The sequence below is a fragment of the Pyxicephalus adspersus genome, chromosome 4 (genome assembly GCF_032062135.1).
Source record: "Pyxicephalus adspersus chromosome 4, UCB_Pads_2.0, whole genome shotgun sequence".
NCBI lineage: Eukaryota > Metazoa > Chordata > Amphibia > Anura > Pyxicephalidae > Pyxicephalus > Pyxicephalus adspersus.
In genome coordinates this window covers 1,439,984-1,460,858 of record NC_092861.1, presented here as the reverse complement: position 1 = coordinate 1,460,858, position 20,875 = coordinate 1,439,984, and the positions used below count along the sequence as shown (strand labels likewise).

Genomic DNA, 20,875 nt, shown 5'->3' with positions numbered 1-20,875 from the left:
CTGCACACTGATAACCTGCCATGCTGATCAGGAAATGATTACTCTGTGGGGTTCATCTGCTGGGTACGGCTCTGAGCAGATTGCAATACACCAGCAGATGGCAGCTAATATAGAAAACTGGCAGGGACTGAGACAAATGTTCTCCTATGTATTGTGTCAATCATTCAGCCAATCATTTCATCAAGCAGCTTGTCATGGTGTTTGTAGGATATGTCAGGGATATCGTGTCCTGGTGTATGGGGAGGTCCAATGGCTGCAGGGAGATCCTGGCCGGGTATTATGTATTACTGCTGCACTGCCATGGCAGGGGTTAATTGCATTATCATCACCAGACCTTGTTGGAAGATACCCCAGGGTGGTGTTTCTCAACCAGGATTCCTCCAGAACAAGCTAGGGGCTCCAAGGCCAGTTTGACACCAATGATCTTTTTGGCTATCTGTAAGGGTGACATTCATCCCACTGGCCGGCAATGTAAGAGACATTCTTCCCTCTGACCTCCATGCTAATATATTGTGAAAACTCTGACGATACCCCTGAAGGCTTGAAAGTTATTTCAAGGGTCCCCTATGGGTCAGCTACTCCAAAGCAATGCCAATAATGCCTTACATTAAAGTTCCACTAGGGGGCGAAGTTGTCACCTTGGTGTATCTGGGACCAAAGGAGTTTTGGGCATTTCCGTGCATTCACAGTGTGCGGCCCCAGAGAAATAAATTGACTGAGAGCTGCCCAATGTTGCTTCAGATGGGCCATACATACCAAGCTAGTGCCAGCTTGGTATACCAGTTTATAATTGAATACCCGTACAACAATCCTAAACAGCGCACAGCTGTATGTTCATCATCTACATGACCAGAGATCCTTGAAGTCTAGATGATGAGAACTAATTCAGCTGCATTCAGTAAAAATACCTCTCTGGGGTGTATTTATAAAGCAGAGGGTGGTGGGTGCTCTTTTTTAATAGCTGACACTTTATTATAGGCTGCTGTAAGCTGTAACAATAAAGGGTTTGGGGCTAAATAATAGAATTTTTAATTCAAACCAATCAAGATTTTTATTTTGTAACATTGTAATTCTTTCATTCTGTCCATCAAGTGCACAGAGAGCAGCACAGTGCCACCTGCAGGCTGAAAAGGTTTATAGGCGTGATTGGACCTCATGGTGATCACATGATCTGTAGCCATCCTGATTGGTTAGTGACGGTGCAGCTTCCATCATTGCCAGGCTAACAAACACCAGACTTGCAGGAGGAGTGACCCCTTGTTGTTGCCCCTTCTGCCCCTTACTTCTGAAGGTTAGGATTTGGTATGGGTTCACTTGGAAATATACTCTTTAAATAATACCTGGTGATCCTGCCATAAAAGTCATGTTCAGCCGCTTCCTGTTATAGGGTGACAACGCTCTGGCCCTGTCTCCTTTTTGCTCCTTTGCTCCACCAATCATTGGTTTGGTCTATCACCTGACAAATGCCATGCGGCCCTTTGCAGTGTGCATATAGACAGGAAGTGGCCGCAGCAAATCATCAGCACTAAACCCGCATTTGCTGATCAGTTACCAGACTGGATCTAATTTAAGGCTTTACATGCGTGTTGCAGTTATGTGATTGTGTCACAAGGCATTGCCATGGTAAAATAAAGAAATTATATTGCTGGCTTCAACCAGAGACTTTTCACCCAGGACCCAGCGCCAACCGTGCCAGCTGCGGGAAACGCTCGGCTGTTCCTGTCATTCGTCTGATTCACACGGACGCTCATGTGGTGTGTCAGTTGAACATCAGAATATCCCGTGACTCACACGCTGTATAGTATGATTCCCCTCTCAGGAATAAAATATGACCATGTCCCCCGCTATGCTGTCAGGGATGTGAGTGGCATATTTTGGGCATCCTTCCCTTTACGAATAACGCCTGCTGGTAATAACAAACGACGATATCCAAAATGACGCATGAAGGGAAAAGACACCATCCAGTATTTCAATTTGATTGGAAGCTGAGACATCGGGGCACTCATTCTCTGTCACTGGGCACTCCTGTCCTGGGCACTCCTGTCCTGTCACTGGGCACTCCTGTCCTGTCACTTGGCACTGCTGTCCTGTCACTGGGCACTCCTGTCCTGTCACTGGGCACTCCTGTCCTGTCCTTGGCACTCCTGTCCTGTCACTTGGCACTGCTGTCCTTTCACTGGGCACTCCTGTCCTGGGCACTCCTGTCCTGTCACTGGGCACTCCAGTCCTGTCACTGGGCACTCCTGTCCTGTCACCGGGCACTCCAGTCCCCTCCCCCCACATCCCCAAATCATACTGGTAGGTTCATTGGCTTCCCTCCATATTGAACTGAGTGAATTACTATGGCAGGGATATTAGATTGTGAGCGCCTCTGATTGACAGTCACATGACTCTGTACAGCACTGTGGAATATGTCGGTGCTATATGATTACATAATAATTACATTATTGGTTGGCATTGGCAGCTTGTGCTGTAGAAGCAAATTTTTAGCCATCTGGGGGAACAGAAGAACTTTTCCAATCCTTTGTGTTGCAGGAGGAGGAGGATGTCATGCTGCTGCTGTTACCATACTGTCAATCATTTAGTGGAATTGACCAATCAATTTTTTTTTTTTATTTCCCATTTCTAAAATGGAAATTATTTATTTATTTATTGATTGATTTATAAATGATTTCCCTGTCAATTCATCTGAAATTTGCATGTCTCTCATTTTCAGTTCCTAATAAAACAATAACTTATTCTGCCACCTAGTGGTCACTTGCCAAAGTACATTGCTGTCTCTATAGGAAATGCTATGGATGAAAATTATGAGCAAATTGACAGGGGAATAATTTATAGATACAACCCAAAGAATCAATGCCCTGCATTGATTGTGTACGATTGATAATTTGATTGATTTTCTACCAATAGTGAATCAAATTGATAATCAATCAGATTAAAGTAGATCTGTCTATTGCTGGCTTAGATCCCTATTCATGCATTAGGGGCGCGCTGTGGTGGTTGCAGCAACCACTCTTTCACAGTTGCCTGGTTCATTAATTTTTTGTGTCCATTTTGTTCTTTTTTAATTAGCGTTTGGCTGGCTTACACCATTATCAATATTTTCATTTGATTAGGCAAATCCATCGAATCATTATATCACAAATTTACTTGGTGAGTTTTTTTTATATTTTTCGTCAATCAGTTAACCATCGTATTAAAAATCAACTTTCATGCTGCAATTTATATTTTGGGGGTTTATTCATAAATCCTAACCAGGATTCACCCTACTTTTACCCAAAATGTGCACATTATTCACATTGAATTGTAATACAAAACGTGTGAACCATATTAATGAATCGGACACAAGTGGATCCCAAAAAGTTTATATTGTAGGAAAAAAGTTAGGTGAATCATAGGTGAAAAGAGGTCCTCACTATGAAGACTGTGGGGTTCTCTTTACTGTTCCAGTGAATCCCAAAAAGCCAAATCCTTGCCCCGAAATGAAAGAGAAGAGTTTACTGGAAATCCAGCGTCTCCATCTTGGCTGTGGCCCCTAGAAAAAGAAATGCGGAGCAGGAGAGGAGCCCTGGAACATAACCAGAATGATATATTACGATGTATTCATGTCCCCATAACAATCTGAATTTTGGTTTTCCCCCCGAAGGCAGTAACTGAAACCAAACTTTTTACACCGCCGTTTTTCTATCCGCACGCCATGTGCTGATAGCGAAGAGTCATTTTCTTATTTCAATTATTTTATTTTTGTTCGTGGCAAATGTTCCCCTAATGTAAAATATGGATTTCTCCGGTCTTGTTGCAGTATTGCTCCTCGCTATATATAGCAAAGTGGAGAAAAACACAAGTATTGACAGCTTGGCTGTGCAGACAGAAAGAAACAAAATCGCTATTTTTGCATCACTTTCAGCTGTCACTTTTTGCCCATCCGGCCTTTGGTGATATAGAAATCTTAAAGCATCATTGTGCTCGCCTCTCCTCCTCCTTCCTTTTCCTGTTCCATCATTTACACTTTCTTATCATCTTTATTCCATCATCGTCTGTACCCCATTGTCATTTTCATGCTGCCGTCATCTTTATTTCATCGTCATCATTACTCAGTCATCCTCTTTAGCAATGTAACATCTGCTATCCCCACCCGCCACTATCCTCTATATGACGTCATCTTCACTCCATCATCATCATCATCACTTTATTATCACTTGCCATCATCTTCACTTCATCATCATCTTTCTCTGCCATCATTCTTTGATCATCTTTACTCCATTGTCATCTTCTTCTGACATCATCTTCACTCCACCATCATCTTCATTGTGTCACCATCTTTATTCCATCATTGTCAGTACCCCATTGTCATTTTCACTCTGCCGTCATCCTAATTTCATCGTCATCTTTACTCCGCTGTCATCTTCATTCTGTCATCATCTTTACTCCATTGTCATCATTACTCTCTAGCAATGTAACATCTGCTATCCTCACCCGCCACCATCCTCTATATGACGTCATCTTTACTCCATCATCATCATCACTTTTTTATCACTTTCACTCTGCCATCATCTTCACTTCATCATCATCTTTCTCTGCCATCATTCTTTGATCATCTTCACTCCACAATCATCTTCATTGTGTCATCATCTTTATTCCATCATTGTCTGTACCCCATTGTCATTTTTACTCCGCTGTCATCTTTATTCTGTCATCATCTTTACTCCATTGTCATCATTACTCTCTAGCAATGTAACATCTGCTATCCTCACCCGCCACCATCCTCTATATGACGTCATCTTTACTCCATCATCATCTTCACTTTTTTATCACTTTCACTCTGCCGTCAACCTCCTCTGACATCATCTTCAATCTGCTGTCATCAGCATTTTCCTTTTGTTGTCATGTTCACTTCATCATCATATTCACTCTACTGTCATCTTCCTCCTCTCTCATCTTTGATGTTAACTTACCTCCGTTGTCATCCTCACTTCTTCATCATCTTTGCTGTCATCTTCACTCCATTGTCATCTTTACTCAGTCATGATCTTGCTGTCATCATGTTCACTCTTTCCATATCTTGACTACTTTGTTTTCTTCACTCAATCCTTACCTTCGCCATCTTTACTCCATGTCATCTTCACTCTGGCCTCATCTTCTCTCCATCGTCATTGTCACTCTGATGACATCTTCACAACTTCATCATCTTCGCTCCGTTACCATTTTCACTTTGCTGTCATCTTCATTCTGTCCATCTTTACTGTTTCCTCATCTACACTCCATGGTCACCTTTACACCTTCGTCATCCTCACTGTGTCTTCATCTTCACTCCATCATGTTCTTTACCCCATTCCTGTCTTCATTACATCTTCTTCTGGGTTCTGGATTTGTGCCTATAACCTGTAGGGTCGGTGGGGGAACCCAGTGTAAGATATAAGGGATAAACTTTGGTAAAACTCAGAACAAAAAGATTATTTAACTCTTGCAGCATGGGAAGAAAGCCACTGCAAATGTCGGCAGGAATACACACAATTCCCGCATTCTTAGTGGCGCATGGAAAAGTTTGAACCCATTTGCTGTGTGGGCACCACATGGGAAGGATTTGAAAAAAATCCCCCAAATAGGAGGTCACTGGCAGAAATAAAATACAAAACTGGTGACAATTGTCTCTGTGGAATTGACCACAACTATAATGGGAAGTAAAATATAATAATAATTACATATATTGTGTATTGTGCAGATACTTTCATAATGTCAGCTACTCTCTGTATAACCAAATGTGTCCTTGTGGCTGCAGCAGATGGAGATGAGTTTCATTCTTATTTTATTCTCTGTTCATATATAACACGGCGAGAACACTAAGTACAGAAAGCCACAGCTGAGACATGGAATGCGGTAACCAGAATGAAGACATTCAATTAGAGTTCTGTCATCTACAGACATCAAAGGAAGTCAGATTGTCATCTAGACAGCTGCTTTTACATTGCTCGGTGATTCAAAATAGATTGTTAACCAAAATGTTTGGGGTTATGTTGGTTGGGTGAGAAGATCAGAACTTCCCATTGCAGGTTCATGACATGGACATGAAGATGTCTAGGTAGATCAGTATGATGATGTCCATGTGGAAAATGAGTCCAAGTGGAATATTAGTGATGGGATGTCAAGGTAGAGCCTTATATGATGGATACCCATGTTTAAAACCAATAGGGAGATGTCCAATTGGAAGATCAGTTGGAAATGTAATTATTAGGGATATGCCCAGAAAATGCTGGGGGGCAGGATACAGAATTATATTGTGGATACCCACATATAAAACTAGAAAGGAGATTCCTATATTTATCATTTGGTGATTTCCATGTAGAAAATGGGTCCAAGTAGATCATCAATGAGTAGATGCAAGAGGGGTCAAGGTAGAGCAGTACATGGATGTGGATGAACCCAGGCTACCCAGGTTTAAATCCACTAAGGAGATGTCTAGGTAGAAGATCAATTAGAAAAGTAGATCATCAAACAATAGATGCCTAATAGATGCTGGGGTTGCCAGTGTGAAGAATTATATGGTGGACATTCAGGTAGGTAGAAGATCAATTTGAACAAGTAGATCCTCAAAAGTGAAATGCCCAGTAGAGGATCAATTCAGGGATCTCCAGGTAGAAAATTATATTGTAGATGCCCAGGTATAAATCCATTAAGGAAATGTAGGTAGAAGATTGGTTAGAATAAGTGGATCATTAATGGGTGGATGCCCAGTAGAGCGTTATATTGTGGTTACTCAGATATAATATTAATAAGGAGTTCTCTATGTAGAAGAACAAGTAGATTAATAAAGAATAGATGCCCAGTAGATGCAGGGGGTGTCAAGGTAGAGCATTATATTGTAGATATATGTCTTTCTAGGTGAAGCAGTAGACTGAGATGTCCAGTTGACCATTGATGAGAGGTTTCCCAGGTAGAGCAGTTGACAGAAATGTCCAGTTGTCCAGTAGGGGAGGTTTCCTAGGTGGAGCAGTAAACAGAGATGTCCAGTTGACCGTTGATGAGAGGTTTCCTGGGTGAAGTAGTAGATTGAGATGTCCAGTTGACCATTGATGAGAAGTTCCTAGGTAGAGCATTATATTGAAGATTTAAGTATTTCTAGGTGAAGCAGTAGACAGAGATGTCCAGTTGACTATTGATGAGATGTTTCCTATGTAGAGCAGTAGACTGAGATGTCCAGTTGACCATTGATGCGAGGTTCCTAGGTAGAACATTATATCGTAGATATAAGTCTTTCTAGGTGAAGCAGTAGACAGAGATGTCCAGTTGACCATTGATGAGATGTTTCCTATGTAGACCAGCAGACTGAGATGTCCAGTTGACCACTGATGAGAGGTTCTTAGGTAGAGCTGTAGACAGAGATGTCCAGTTGACCATTTAGTGCAGAATTCCTAGGTAGAGCAGTAGACAGAGATGTCCAGTTGACCATCAATGAGAGGTTTCCTAGGTGGAGCAGTAAACAGAAATGTTCAGTTGAGCATTGATGAAAGTTTTCTTGGGTAGAGCAGTAGACAGAGATGTCCAGTTGACCATTGATGAAAGGTTTCCTAGGCAGAGCAGTAGACAGAGATGATCAGTTGACCATAGTTGACCATCGATGAGAGGTTCCTGAGTAGAGCAGTAGACAGAGATGTCCAGTTGACCATCGATGAGAGGTTTATTGGGTGGAGCAGTAGACAGAGATGTTCAGTTGTCCATTGATGAGAGGTTTATTGGGTGGACCAGTAGACAGAGCAGTCCACTTGACCATTGTTGAGAGGTTTCCTAGGTGGAGAAGTAGTCAGAGATGTCCAGTCGACTAATGATGTGTGGTTTCTTGGGTAGAGCATTATACAGAGATGTCCAGGCCATGAGATGATTTCCATATTCTACAACCTGGGTCAGTGTTCCCCTGGTCTTCTCACAACTCTGGTTTTGTCTGATTTTAATTCACAAGATTGCTTTAATGATAAATAAACCTGATGCCCCCTGTATGGACCACGTGATATCTAAAAAGATCTCCTTGACTTTCACAGATAAATGATGTCTTCGCTATAGTTGTCCTTTGAATTCACGGTGCCAGGATGTCGCTGGACCCTATAAATCGTTCACGGGTTGGAACCTTCGTGAGGTCCGATGGGCCCGCAGAGCTGCCTCTTGATGGAGAGATCAGTAAGGAAGAGATGCGAATTCTTAAGGTGTGCTTCCACAGCAACAGCTCCAACCTGATGAAGAACTTCAAGCTAGTCAAGTGCAGCATATACACTGAGATACGGGTAAGTGATTACTGGGTGACTGGGTCAGAACATTCCCAAAATGGCAGGGTAGTAGCATGATCCTGGAATGCTGTGGTTAGTACTTACTAAAGTGGGCCAAGGAAGAAGAACAACTGGTGAACCAGTAGCAGTATCATCCCAAGGCTCATCGATGGTGAGGGAACTTATCCTGCCTGGTCCGATCCTTCAAATTACTGACCTACCCAATGCCGGCTAAGATAAAAAGATTTCACTACAAATACTGTCGCAGATTGCTGTATATGGGGGCCGCAACCAGTCAGAGTGCCCCTGGTGATCCCTGTCCACTGCCGAAGATACCTACAATGGTCACAAGAAGGTCTGAACTGGACCATGAAGCAATGGAGGAAGAAGGCTTGGCTTGAATAACGTTTTCATTTATAGCATATGGATGGCAGCAGGGAAGTATATGGATGTGCATTATGGGAAGTAGGCAGGCAGGGGAGGCAGCAGGGTGCATTATGGGAAGTAGGCAAGCCAAGTGAGGCAGCAGGTTGCATTATGGGAGGAAGGCAGGCCGGGGGGCAGCAGGGTGCATTATGGGAAGAACGAAAGCCAGGGGAGGCAGCATGGTGCATTATAGGAGGAAGGCAGGCCAGGGGAGGCAGCAGGGTGCATTATGGGAAGAAGGCAGGCAGGGGAGGCAGCAGGGTGCATTATGGGAAGAAGGCAGGCCGGGGGAGGCAGCAGGGTGCATTATGGGAAGAAGGCAGGCTCAAGGAGGCAGCAGGGGGCATTATGGGAAGAAGGCAGGCCAGGGGAGGCAGCAGGGTGGATTATGGGTGGAAGGCGGGGCAGTGGAGGCAGCAAGGGGCATTATGGGAAGATGGCAGGCCAGCGGAGTCAGTAGGGTGCATTATGGAAAGAAGGCAAAATGGGAGAGGCAGCAGGGTGGGAATGAAGCAGCTGACAGAGGCAGTGTAATATAAAGTATCTTCTTGCTAACTTCTCAGACACCACAGGGCACCTTCATAGGTCTCATGGAGCCCGGAGGGGTCACAATATTAGGCTGGGGGGTTTCATGGTCTGGCTGCTCGGTCTACAAACAATCTGTATCCATCACACCTTCCTCCTCTTCTACCTGACCAGGCATAGATCACCACATTCTGCACAGCATACTGACCCAGATCTGCTTCCAAATTCTTGGAAAAACTTTTTATTAAATGCCAAAGATGTAAATAAGTTTGACTTGGCCTCAGCCTCTTGCAGTCCCTGTACAGCAGAGCTAAAACTGGAGGAGGGAGAAGCAGTAGATGGAGCCAGTTGTGTCCACTGCAGTGCAAGGGGGATAAAGCAGACTGACAGAGCAGAGTTGGAGTTTATCAATCTGCTGCTTCTTTTTTCACTGTGCGGTCACAGGAAAGTGGAGTACTGAACTGTAATACACAGGGCTGTGTATGGCAGAGCTGTGTCATTCCCAGGAATGGATAGACATATATGTTCTTCAGCTGTTTAATCCTCTCTCTGCGTTTTTCCCCCCACAAGAAGAAGCCTCCAAGTCTATAAAGACAGCTCAGCTCTGCATTAACATCCCACGGCACCGCGTGGATAATAGATGTGAATAATTCCCCCTCCCCCAGATCCTGCGCTACTTCTATTGTCTGTTATCAGATGAACAACGATGGTATAAAATCCCTGATACCTATTAAAGCAATTGACAGAAGTCGCTCTGATTTTTTTTTTTGACGCATATAAGAATACCGGTCGCTGTGCGTGAGCGAGACGTCAGAGCTCTGGGGGAGGAAGAGGCGGCCGCCTATAGAATGCTATTTATTATTACATAACAGAAATACTTGCTGCAAAGTTCTGCGGCTTAAAGGGAAACCAACGCTGCCTCATTCTATTCCCAGCAGATGAGAGGCTGCAGCAGGGGCTGATCTGTGTCAGACAATTGTAGATACCTGCATGCTTTATATATAGCTTTGCAGCAATGAGATTCACCACCAGGCTATTGGCTTCATAGAGCGTCCTCGGAGAGACGTGAAAGGTAAATCCGGGCTTTCTAAGGAATCCAGCAAAATGTTTGCTTTGGCTTCACCTTGTGTGTTTGCTGAGGCCGAAGGGACGTGAAAAATTCCATTGTCAAATAACAAATGTGTAGAAAGTCGGGAGGGGACATTGCTCTCCTGCCCTTGAATTCCCCCCTAAAGGGAACCTGCATTCATGGCGACCTTTAAATCAAGAAAACAAATGAATGCACATTCAATGCAAATGCATGGTAAAGAATTTGCCCCTTTTTTTCCTGACATGATATCCAAGATGGCGGCACCCAGCAGCAGTTCCAGGTCTTTTGGAAGGGGGGACTTTCTATATGACAAATTAAATGCACAGATGAAAAGATTGCTGTTGACATGCTTGGTCTGGTGGCAGGTTCTCTTTAAATCCTAAATACTGCATGTTAACAATAATGCACTGGAATGCACCTCAGGGGTGTGAATGGGCAGGCGATCTAATTTGCATACGTCCGCCCAGGAGGAATTTTCTTATGGATGTCTCTGCCTCCCTGTTCTGGTAGCAACAGCGCCCCCTTTTCCTTATAAATATGTCACAAGGACAGGAAGTGAAGGTACATTAAACCTAACTCAAGCTTTACCTTCTTTCACTATCACCCTGTCTTTACAGGAAATTATCAGTTCCATTCTCCTCAGTGGGCGGATCGGCCCGGACATCCAACACGTGGACAGCTACGGTCTGCGCCTGAAACACCTAAAGTCCGATGAGATCCACTGGCTCCACCCCGACCTGACTGTTGGAGAGGTGCAGGAAAAGTATGAGTGTCTCCACCTAGAGGCAGAATGGAGGTAAGCCCTCATGAATGGTTATCCAATCAGAATTCTTCATTTATAAATTTGGTTTAGTTGCAAATTTGGTTGCAATGGGAAACCAGAAATTTTCCATCTCTCACACTTTGATTGCCTCGTTCTCCAGTTAGATTTCTAGTCACTTAGAACAAGAAGTGAGAATCTACAGAACTGAGCCTGAGTTGTGCGGATTAGATATTATTTCACTTTACTGGCTGCATGCTGGTTCTGGATCAATTTTTATTAAATGGGAGAAAGGAATTAGAGCTGTAATGCACCTACAAATCTGGAGCTGTTCCATACAGTACTTCTACTACACCACTAGATGTCCTCAGACTTAAGGGTTGAATGACACCCATATTAATGCTACTAATGCAGGGTGTCATGACTCCGCCCCCAAGGGGCATCAGCATGGCAATCAATGATAATAATAATGTCTTCACTTTAAAGAAACCTAAAATCTTGGATTTAGCAAGGGATCATCCCAAGGCGCGGAACACCCAGCGTATCACATGATCAGCCTTAAGAATTCTGAGCTCATTGAATTTTCCTGCCCTGACACGTTTGTTTCCATTCCTTTATTTCCAGATATGATCTGCGGATCCGCTACCTGCCCGATAATTACATAGAAAGCTTCAAACAAGACAAGACGACTTTGCTGTACTTCTACCAGCAGGTGAGTCAGGGGCAAAGCAGACAGCCAATAGGAAACCTGGAATTATTTGCCTTCTTTTATTTTCTTCTTTATTTAAAGGAAAACTTTGTGAATATTTAATGAGCAGATCATAGTAAACAGATGTTTGTTGTTTCCTTATTGAAGTTAGGTTTAGAAGGTTAGGGAAGTGAAGTTAGAAGGTTAGGGTGTTAGGCTTGTAAGATTAAAGTATGGTGAGAAGGTTAGGGTGGAAGATTGGAGTTAGGGTTAGAAGGTTATGGTTAGAGTTGGGGTTGAAAGTTTAAGATTAGAGATAAATTTAGGGTTAAAAAAGGTTGAGGTCAGGGTTAAAGTTGGGATTAGATGACTAGGGTAAGGTTAGGGTTGAAAGGTTGAGGGTAAAAGGTTAGGGTAAATTTGGATCATAAGGTTAAGGTTGGAAAGTTAGGGTTAGAAGGTTGGGATTGGAAGGTTAGGATTAGAAGGTTAGGGTTAGGGATAGGGTGGGAAGGTTAGGGTTAGAAGGTTGGGATTGGAAGGTTAGGATTAGAAGGTCATGGTTAGATATAGAGTTAGAAGTTTACAGTGAGAAGGTTAGGGTTAAATTAGGATTAGAGGGTTAGGGTTGGAACAGTAGGGTTAGAGATAGGGCGAGAAGGTTGGGATTGGAAGATTATGGAGAGAAGGTTAGGATTAGAAGGTTAGGGTTAGGGATAGGGTGGAAGGTTAGGGTTGATTTGGGTTTTATGGTTAGATTTAGAGTTAAAAGGTTTTGGTTAGTGGGTTATGGTGAGATAGTTAGGGTTTGAATTAAGGTTAAATATTTAGGGTTGGAAGGTTAGGATTAGAAGATTATAGTGAGAAGGTTGGGGTTGGAAGGCTAAGATTAAAAGGTTAGGGTTGGAAGGTTATAGTGAGAAGATTAGGGTTGAAAGGTTAGAGTTAGAAGGTTAGGGTTGGAAGGTTAGGATTAAAGAGTTTTAGGGAGAAGGTTAGCGTTGGATGTTTAGGATAAGAATGTTAGGGTTTGAAGGCTGGTATTGGAAGATTAGAGTTGGAAGGTTTTAGTGAGAAGGTTAGGGTTGGAATGTTGGGATTGGAAGGTTATAGTGAGAATTAGAAGGTTAGGGTTGGAAGGTTATAGTGAGAAGGTTAGGGTTGGAAGGTTATAATGAGAAGGTTAGGGTTGGAAAGTTAGGCTTTTGATAGTTAAGGTTGGAAGGTTAGTATTACAGTTATTACATTTATTGCTAGTATTTTTTTTTAATATTAATATTAGTTATTAGTATTACAGGTGGGATAGTTTGGGTTTTAGAGGGTTGGGATGGTTAGGGTTGGAAGGTTAGGATTAGAAGGTTAGGGTTGGATGGTTAGGGTTGGAAGGTTAGGATTAGAGCTGGAGGGTTAGCATGATTTGGGTTTTAAAATTAGATTTAGAGTTAGACATTTTGGGCTAGTGGGTTATGGTGAGATGGTTAGGGTTTAAATTTTGCTTGAATGGTTAGGGTTTGAAGGTTAGGATAAGATAATTTGGTTTTTTAGATTGGAGTTAGGGTTAGAAGGGGAGGGTTGGAAGGTTAGGGTTTGAAGGTTGGTATTGGAAGGTTATAGTGAGAATTAGAAGGTTGGGGTTGGAAAGTTAGGCTTGGATAGTTAGGGTTGGGAGGTTCGTATTAGAGTTGTTAGGATGGTTTGGGTTTTAAGGTTTGAGTTAGAAGGTTAGATAAATAGAATTGGAGTTAGAATGTTTATGTTATGGTGAGATGGTTAGGGTTTGAATTAGGCTTGGATGCTTAGGGTTGGAAGGTTAGGATTAGATAATTTGGGTTTTTAGGTTGGAGTTAGGGTTAGAATGTTAGTTTGAGGGTTAGGGTCCCTATGGATGCGATTTTTGTATATTGAGTCAGCTTTCCTTGTTATGTGTATTGAAGACAAATGTCCTAGTTAGCTGGCGCTCCTCTCTAAATATGATTGCAGAGGTATACCCCAGCATGGATAATAATGGCTTCCATACTGTGTACATTGCTCGATTTGCTGGTGCTGGTAGCTTACATAATCAATGGCTGGGGACCTGTTTATAACTTAAAAAACGTGCAGCATTCTCATTGGCTGGTGGTTGTCAGGGGCAGTTCACTTGGGACACATTCCCACAACCTCCTGTAACATTCCAGGCAATTTTGGGGACAATACCACGTTCAGGGGCTTTGCAATTACCTGTAGGTTTCATTCATACTAAATCAAATACAATTGTAAAACTCTATTTTTGGAGTTTTTGGGATGTAATATGAATCAAAAAAGAGAAAAAAATGATTCTCTATCGAAAGAAAAATAAGTTAAGTGAAAGAATATAAAAGTGACATTTCTAGCAAGCATTAATTCAATAATTCAGTAACATTTGCCACCAGTTGGATTGTAGGGAATGAAGTAACGTTTTATAGGCTGAGGCTCCGCAATTCATGAACAATCCAATGTGTGCTTCCAATTTCCAGTGATGGCGCATTGCTGACCTCTAGTGGTCATAAGAGGAAATTAAATTGATGTTTTTTGTGTTTTTGGGGAGTTGAACCATCTTAAAGTCTTTTCTGTCTCTCTTGGACTTTGTTGGTGTGATAACAATACACATCAGATCTTCAGGGTGCACCATGCGGTAATCCACAGCAAGCACAGGATTTAGGTTACCTGGGATCACATGCAAGAAAGAATAAATCTGATTGGTTGATTAGAATTTAATATGGTAATTGTGTCCCTGTCTGTATATTTCCAGCTGAGAAATGACTACATGCAGCAGTACGCCACCAAGGTCAGCGAGGGCATGGCCCTGCAGCTGGGGTGCCTGGAGCTCAGGTAAGGAGAGGATAATATTCTATCATTGGGCATGGAGAGGTTATTGTAAAGCTGCACTCCTATCAAAGGGTCACCTGTGTCCCCCTGTGTATATGTAGACCCCCAGGGATTGGATCTCCTGCAGCCACTTCGCAGCCACTACCTATCCACATACATAATGGCTGCATGTGTGTCTCAGAGCCTGATGGTGACAACAGTGCACCAGGCCTAGGTATTGTGTTGAAGTTGTCACCTGTAGTGTCCATTGGAGGTCCAGGTGACAACACAAGAGAGATGGGTACCACGGGAAGGTCAGATCTGCTTCCATGCCTTGCATGGTCAGACAGGAAGTAGTTGTTTACTGGGGTATCTGGCAGGATCAGCAGGAATCCTATGACTAGCAAACATATGGGCAGGTTTTTTATTTCCAATCTGATCTGACGGGAATGTGATCCAAATCATAAGGCTTGAATAAATCCGATGGTGCTGGCAAACCGGGACCCTAGGGGCCCGCCGAGGACGTGAGAAGGAGGGCTCACAGGTACACGAGTCTTTCCTGGCATGCTGGGATGTTTTACAAAGGCCAGGAGCCAATCAGGGCCAGGTGGCTGTCCTGTGACCCCCTTTAACAAAAACAAATGTCGGGGCAAATCACCGGGGGTCACTGGAGGGTCCCTCCAGCCTTCCTAAAGGCCAATCCAACCCTGGTGGTGAATATTCTATGAAATGGACATTGTGTGTGTGAATGATCGAGCAAATCTGCTCCGGTGTGCCAAGCACACGATTGGTAGGGAACATTATCACGCCATGTTTTGAGGTCTTTGACTCCTCGATTACTGATTGGCCGAGCACAACACTGCCAGCGGATCTGCTGGTGTCCCGCAGACACAGGGCTCCATTTATAAATGATTCCCCCATTAATTCCTCTGAAATTCCCTGAATCTCTCTCCTATTAAAACAATGGCTTGTTCTGCCACCTAGTGGCCAATCATCAAAAGTGCACAGTTGTGACAATAACAAATGAATAGTAAAGCAATGAATAATATGAGTGAATTACCAGGGGAATCATTCATCAATAGAGACCATAGTATAGGATTCTATTTATAAAGCAGTGAATCCTTCCCTGGTGGAGAATACTGCCATTGAAACACATGGAGCTGGAACGTTTCAGTGAATGTCAGATTCACTGCTTTATGAAAAAACATTAGTGAATTGTCTAACTTTTCATCCGACATACACTTTTCAGAACAATTAATAAGATTAATGTTTCCCGTTTTTCATCCCGCAGGCGTTTCTATAAAGACATGCCGCAGAACGCCTTGGAGAAGAGATCCAACTTTGATTTCCTGGAGTAAGTAACGGTGGCGGTGACACCGGGAGGGGGAGGGGGACAGAAATCTTTCATTCTGCAGATTGGAATGGCAGCGGTGGAGAGATAATGGGCTGCTTGTATTGTCAGAACGCCGCATTGTGTGCTTTGTTCCAGCCCACGCATTTCCTGCGACACTGACACACGTCAAACGTTCCATCACTGAATACCTGACATGAAGATGAGAGCTTGGTAATCCTTCCAGGACCCCGAGGAGGCTGAACCACACAATGCCAACGCTCTGCCACTTAAATATCATGCAGGGAGGACACACCCCTGCCACGCCCTGCCACACCCCAGATACACAAACTGGAAAGAATTCATATACAGAAAAACTGATTGGTTACCTTACCTGTGCCTAGGCACTCCTGTCCTGTTCCCTCATAGCTGTGTATCAGGTGACTGTGTGCCTAGGCACTCTTGTTCTGTCCCCTCATTGCTGTATATCAGGTGACTTTCTATGCCTAGGCACTCCTGTTCTGTGCCCTCATTGCTGTATATCGGGTGACTTTCTTTGCCTAGGCACCCCTGTTCTGTCCCCTCATAGCTGTATATCTGGTGACGTCCTGTGCCTAGGCACTGCTGTTGTGTATCCTTATAGCTGTATATCAGGTGACTTCCTGTGCCTAGGCACTCCTGTTCTGTACGCTCATCTGTATATCGGTTGACTTCCTGTGCCTAGGCACTGCTGTCCTGTTCCCTCATAGCTGTATATCGGTGACTTCCTGTGCCTAGGCTCTCCTGTTCTGTATCCTCATAGCTGTATATTTTTCCTTTTTATTTCCCCCATTCATATATTTGTGTTTTGTTTCCAGGAAAGAAGTGGGCCTGGACCTGTTCTTTCCCAGGCAGATGCAGGAAAGTCTAAAGGTAACACAATTATTATTACAGGGCTATGAGAGTCAGGGCCAGGGCTGGGATCTCCACATAGGCCGAAGCCTGGGTCGCCATGGCAACTAGTGCTCAGTAACAGCTTGTTGTAGCCAGTACAGTACCGATTTTTTGTTGATGTTCACCCCAGCTCATTCACTCCAGTTATATGTGAAACCTATAATGAAAGATAACAGAATATGAATGTAGTGTCTGTGAGGAGATGACTGTTCCCAGACTGGCTTCACCAACCAATCAGCACGCATCTGTGACTGTGGCAAACAGGAAGTCGGAAAGGTCACATGACTTTTGTTTACATTCATCAGTTTAGCCTGGGGTGTAATTGGACGATGGGCTGTCATGTGACGCAGAGTGTGCAGTGTGGAGGGAGATTTCAATCTCTTGCTCAGCAACTGAAGTACCCGGGGTGTTATCGGGGTGCCAGCCAGTGTATTGGTCATAGAAGAGTATGGTCTGGACAAGGAGGAATCGTCCTAGAGGGATGAGGATGGTAGTGATACATAATCAAACCCACAGCAATAAAGGAAGATGATTTGTCCAGGGGGGTATATGGGGAGCAATACATAATCCAACCTCTAGGAGGAGACTGTGATAGGAAGCAGAGCAGTCCGGGGGGTATAGATGGCGGTGATACATAATCCAACCCCTAGGAGAAGACTGTGATAGTAAAAGGAGTCCCTCTGGGGGTATAGGTGGAGCAAAACATAATCCAACCCACAGGGGGAGACTGTGATAGTAAGAAATGCTCCCCTGGGGGTATAAATGGCAGTGATACATAATCCAACCCCTAAGGGGAGACTGTGATAGTAAGAGGAGCTGTCCTGGGTGGTATAGGTGGCAGCAATACATAATCCAACCCACAGGAGGAGACTGTAACAGTAGGAGGAGCCATCCTGGGGGTATAGGTGGCAGCAATATTAATCCAACCCCTGGGGGGAGACTGTGATAGTAAGAGGAGCCGTCCTGGGTGGTATAGGTGGCAGCAACACATAAGTCAGCCTCTAGGAGGAGACTGTGATAGTAAGAGGAGCCATCCTGGGTGGTATAGGTGGCAGCAATACATAATCCAACCCCTAGGGGGAGACTGTAATAGGTTGGGTTTATGCCATCCCCTTTTTGCCCTGTGTAATGTGTATGATAGGTATGTAGCTCATCCTCTCGTGGAGACTCTATGAGGGCAAATAGCTCAGTTTTCCCATCAGCCCCCTTTGCACAGTTCTCCAATCAGAAAGTTCCACACTCCCTGGCCACATTGCTGATTGGAGTACGGTCCTATGAGGCATGTCTGACCCCTGAAGGTCTGCACTGGCACACCCTGAGTGACAGCTGCGGCCCGGATCTCCTGCCTGCACCTGGCACAGGGCGGCCAGATATAAAGCAGCAATATTACATATTGATATAATAAAAGTATAAAAGATAAGATTCTGATTGGACTTTACCCAGAATTTACAAAGACAACCCAGTTATGTGTCTGGTTTAAAAATCAGATGAGCTGGTATCAGCCTGATGTTACTGCTGTACAGCAACACTCAGACTGGGAGCCAATCAGATTAGAGATGGAGAGAGGACATTGATGACCTCATTAGTCTCCTGCTGATTGATGGATCTGATAAATCTGTGTTTTTATGACCAGCCCAAGCAGTTCCGTAAGATGATCCAGCAGACGTTCCAGCAGTACGGCTCCCTGAAGGAAGAAGAATGCATCATGAGGTTCCTGGGGACTCTCTCCAGCTTCACCTCCATCGACCAGGAGACCTATCGCTGCGAATTGGCTGTGAGTTACCACCCCTGAAGATCAGTAGTTCCCTCCCCTTATGATTAGTTGGCTCCTCCCCTGAGGATCAGTTTCATATTTAGAAGCCATGCGCTGTGGAATTTTTAATATTTTTTTTTGTTAATTACGTCTGTGTTGTGTTTCTTTTTACCAGCAAGGATGGAGCATCACCGTAGACTTGGTCATTGGCCCAAAGGGCATTCGGCAGCTCACTACCAAGGACTCAAAGGTGACCCATATTATTCCTCTGCATGTAAAATGTGAATCTAGTTTTTGATTTATTACAGCTCAGAAAAATAAACCCAGCAGACATCAAAGAACAGAAGAGTTTTTCCTTCTTCTGTGTGTACTGTCTGTGCTGGCCCAGCTTCCTCACCCCACTGCCCTACATAAGCAGCCAAGGAAGGGGAAAGCTGGAATATGATAGAGTATCATGTGATTTACCCAGAATTCTGGTCCTTCACACAACGTCAGTGACAGTGACCTCTTCTGTCTCCACAGCCCACTTTTCTGGCAGAGTTCAAGCAGATCAAATCTATCAAATGTTCCCTGCTAGATGATAACCGGGCCCTACTGCTGCTGGGGATTTCAGGAGCCCCCCAGGTAAAACCTCAGAGATGCTGCTATTCTCACATGATACCCTATTACCCTCACACTCACCTCTGTAGCTGCAGGCACTAGGGAGCAATTCATCTTCAAACATCTGAAGGCAGCAGAAGGCTGGCAGGGTGCCAAGGGGGAGGGGCTGGGATTTCAATGCTTCTGCATGGAGATTAAGGATGAATTTCTCCACAGTGCCTGCAACTACAGTGGTCAGTGATGGCTTGTTTTAAAGCTCTTTTATTGTTCTTACTTTCTAAATATGTTTATTGGGTTTTACATAAGAGGAACAATAAAACGTATATAATAAACAACGAGTGGGTGAGGAAAAATGGGTGGGAGGGTTGTCAAGGGGGTATAATGGAGGTAAAATGTTATAGATAAAGATGGGCCTTTTATGGTTCATTAGGAACATTTTTATTTAAGCTCCCCCATCCTTTTTTCTCTTACCCCAACCTAACCCCCACCCCTCTACATTCATCCCTTACCCAAACCTACCCCCTACCCTTTTCTGTCTTGATCCTTTCACCTGCCAGCATGCTGTCGAATAGGATTCTTGCCGTGTGGAAGCAGAGGTCACTCTGCAGATTTTCAATGGTAAGTGACAGATTTCTCCTATCTGATTGGAGGTTTCAGACTTGTGCAGACTTTTTAGACTTGTGCAGAGAGACCACTGCTTACACACGGGCAACGAGTGTCTTGTATGCTTCCAGTGATTGATTTGTAATCATGAACAGATGTTGCAATAAATTAACACAAAACTTTCACTGTTGTGAATGTGAAGCCGCTCGCCATCAAGACTTCTTCTCTAGCCATGGCTGAAAACATGGCGGACCTCATAGACGGATACTGCCGGCTCCAGAACGAGACGACACAGTCACTTATTGTGTATCCCGGAAAAGGTAAATGCATTTGTAGAATATACACCCCCCCCCCACACACACACAGGCTTTTATTGCAACTCCAGCAAAACCTGCTACTTTGCAGATGTTACTTTTCCAGTGCAGTGAATCCACGTGAACAGCGCCACCCACAGGTACACTGCAATAAAAATTTAAATGAAAGCTTGCAAGCAGAAAGGGAGCACAGTGTGCATGCTGGGTGCTACTGCTGTGCCTGCTGATCCTGGAACGCACTTGCTAGTGATTGTGGAACATGTTGTATAGAAGATTAACATACAGGACTCCAGAACACTGGGAACACAGTTGCTGGAAATCCTGGAACACATTTGTTGGTGATCAGGGAACACTTCCCCAGAAATAATGAAGCAGTGCTAGGATTAGGGAACACATGGCCCCCGAAGAGGTGCGTCTTTGACCCATACGAGAGCCTATTGGGGGTCGCTTATTCCAGGACTGGTGGTCCTGGCACTGGACTCCCCATCAGAGGGACTTCAACAGGGCACACACACAGATTCCCCTGCAATGATTTCCAGGAAATGTAAATCTATGTAAATTTATGTAAAAGTATTTTTCCCCCCAACTCCTTAGAATGGGGGAACCTGGAGTCACATGACATGACCATATAAGGAGTTGTACCTGAATGATGAGATATTCTCCTGTAATTATAATATTTCCGTGTTTCCCATTACAGAGAATGAGAAGAGGATCAGCCTGCCCAGGATCCCCACACAGTAAGAACAATAAAATCTTATCAGTGTCCCATACAAAA

General features: G+C 43.9%; 1 protein-coding gene across 1 annotated transcript in view; it reads left to right on the top strand.

Moving 5' to 3' along the window:
* The window catches only part of PTK2B (protein tyrosine kinase 2 beta), a 72,424-nt gene that overhangs the window by 29,900 nt on the left and 21,649 nt on the right, over positions 1-20,875 (top strand). The window contains exons 2-12 of the mRNA XM_072408945.1: positions 8,034-8,273; positions 10,914-11,092; positions 11,681-11,768; positions 14,512-14,591; positions 15,859-15,921; positions 16,755-16,809; positions 18,464-18,604; positions 18,759-18,833; positions 19,106-19,207; positions 19,989-20,106; positions 20,798-20,837. Of these exons, the coding sequence (XP_072265046.1) occupies positions 8,082-8,273; positions 10,914-11,092; positions 11,681-11,768; positions 14,512-14,591; positions 15,859-15,921; positions 16,755-16,809; positions 18,464-18,604; positions 18,759-18,833; positions 19,106-19,207; positions 19,989-20,106; positions 20,798-20,837 (1,133 nt within the window). The 5' untranslated portion in view covers positions 8,034-8,081. The remainder of the gene's footprint in view (positions 1-8,033; positions 8,274-10,913; positions 11,093-11,680; positions 11,769-14,511; positions 14,592-15,858; positions 15,922-16,754; positions 16,810-18,463; positions 18,605-18,758; positions 18,834-19,105; positions 19,208-19,988; positions 20,107-20,797; positions 20,838-20,875) is intronic.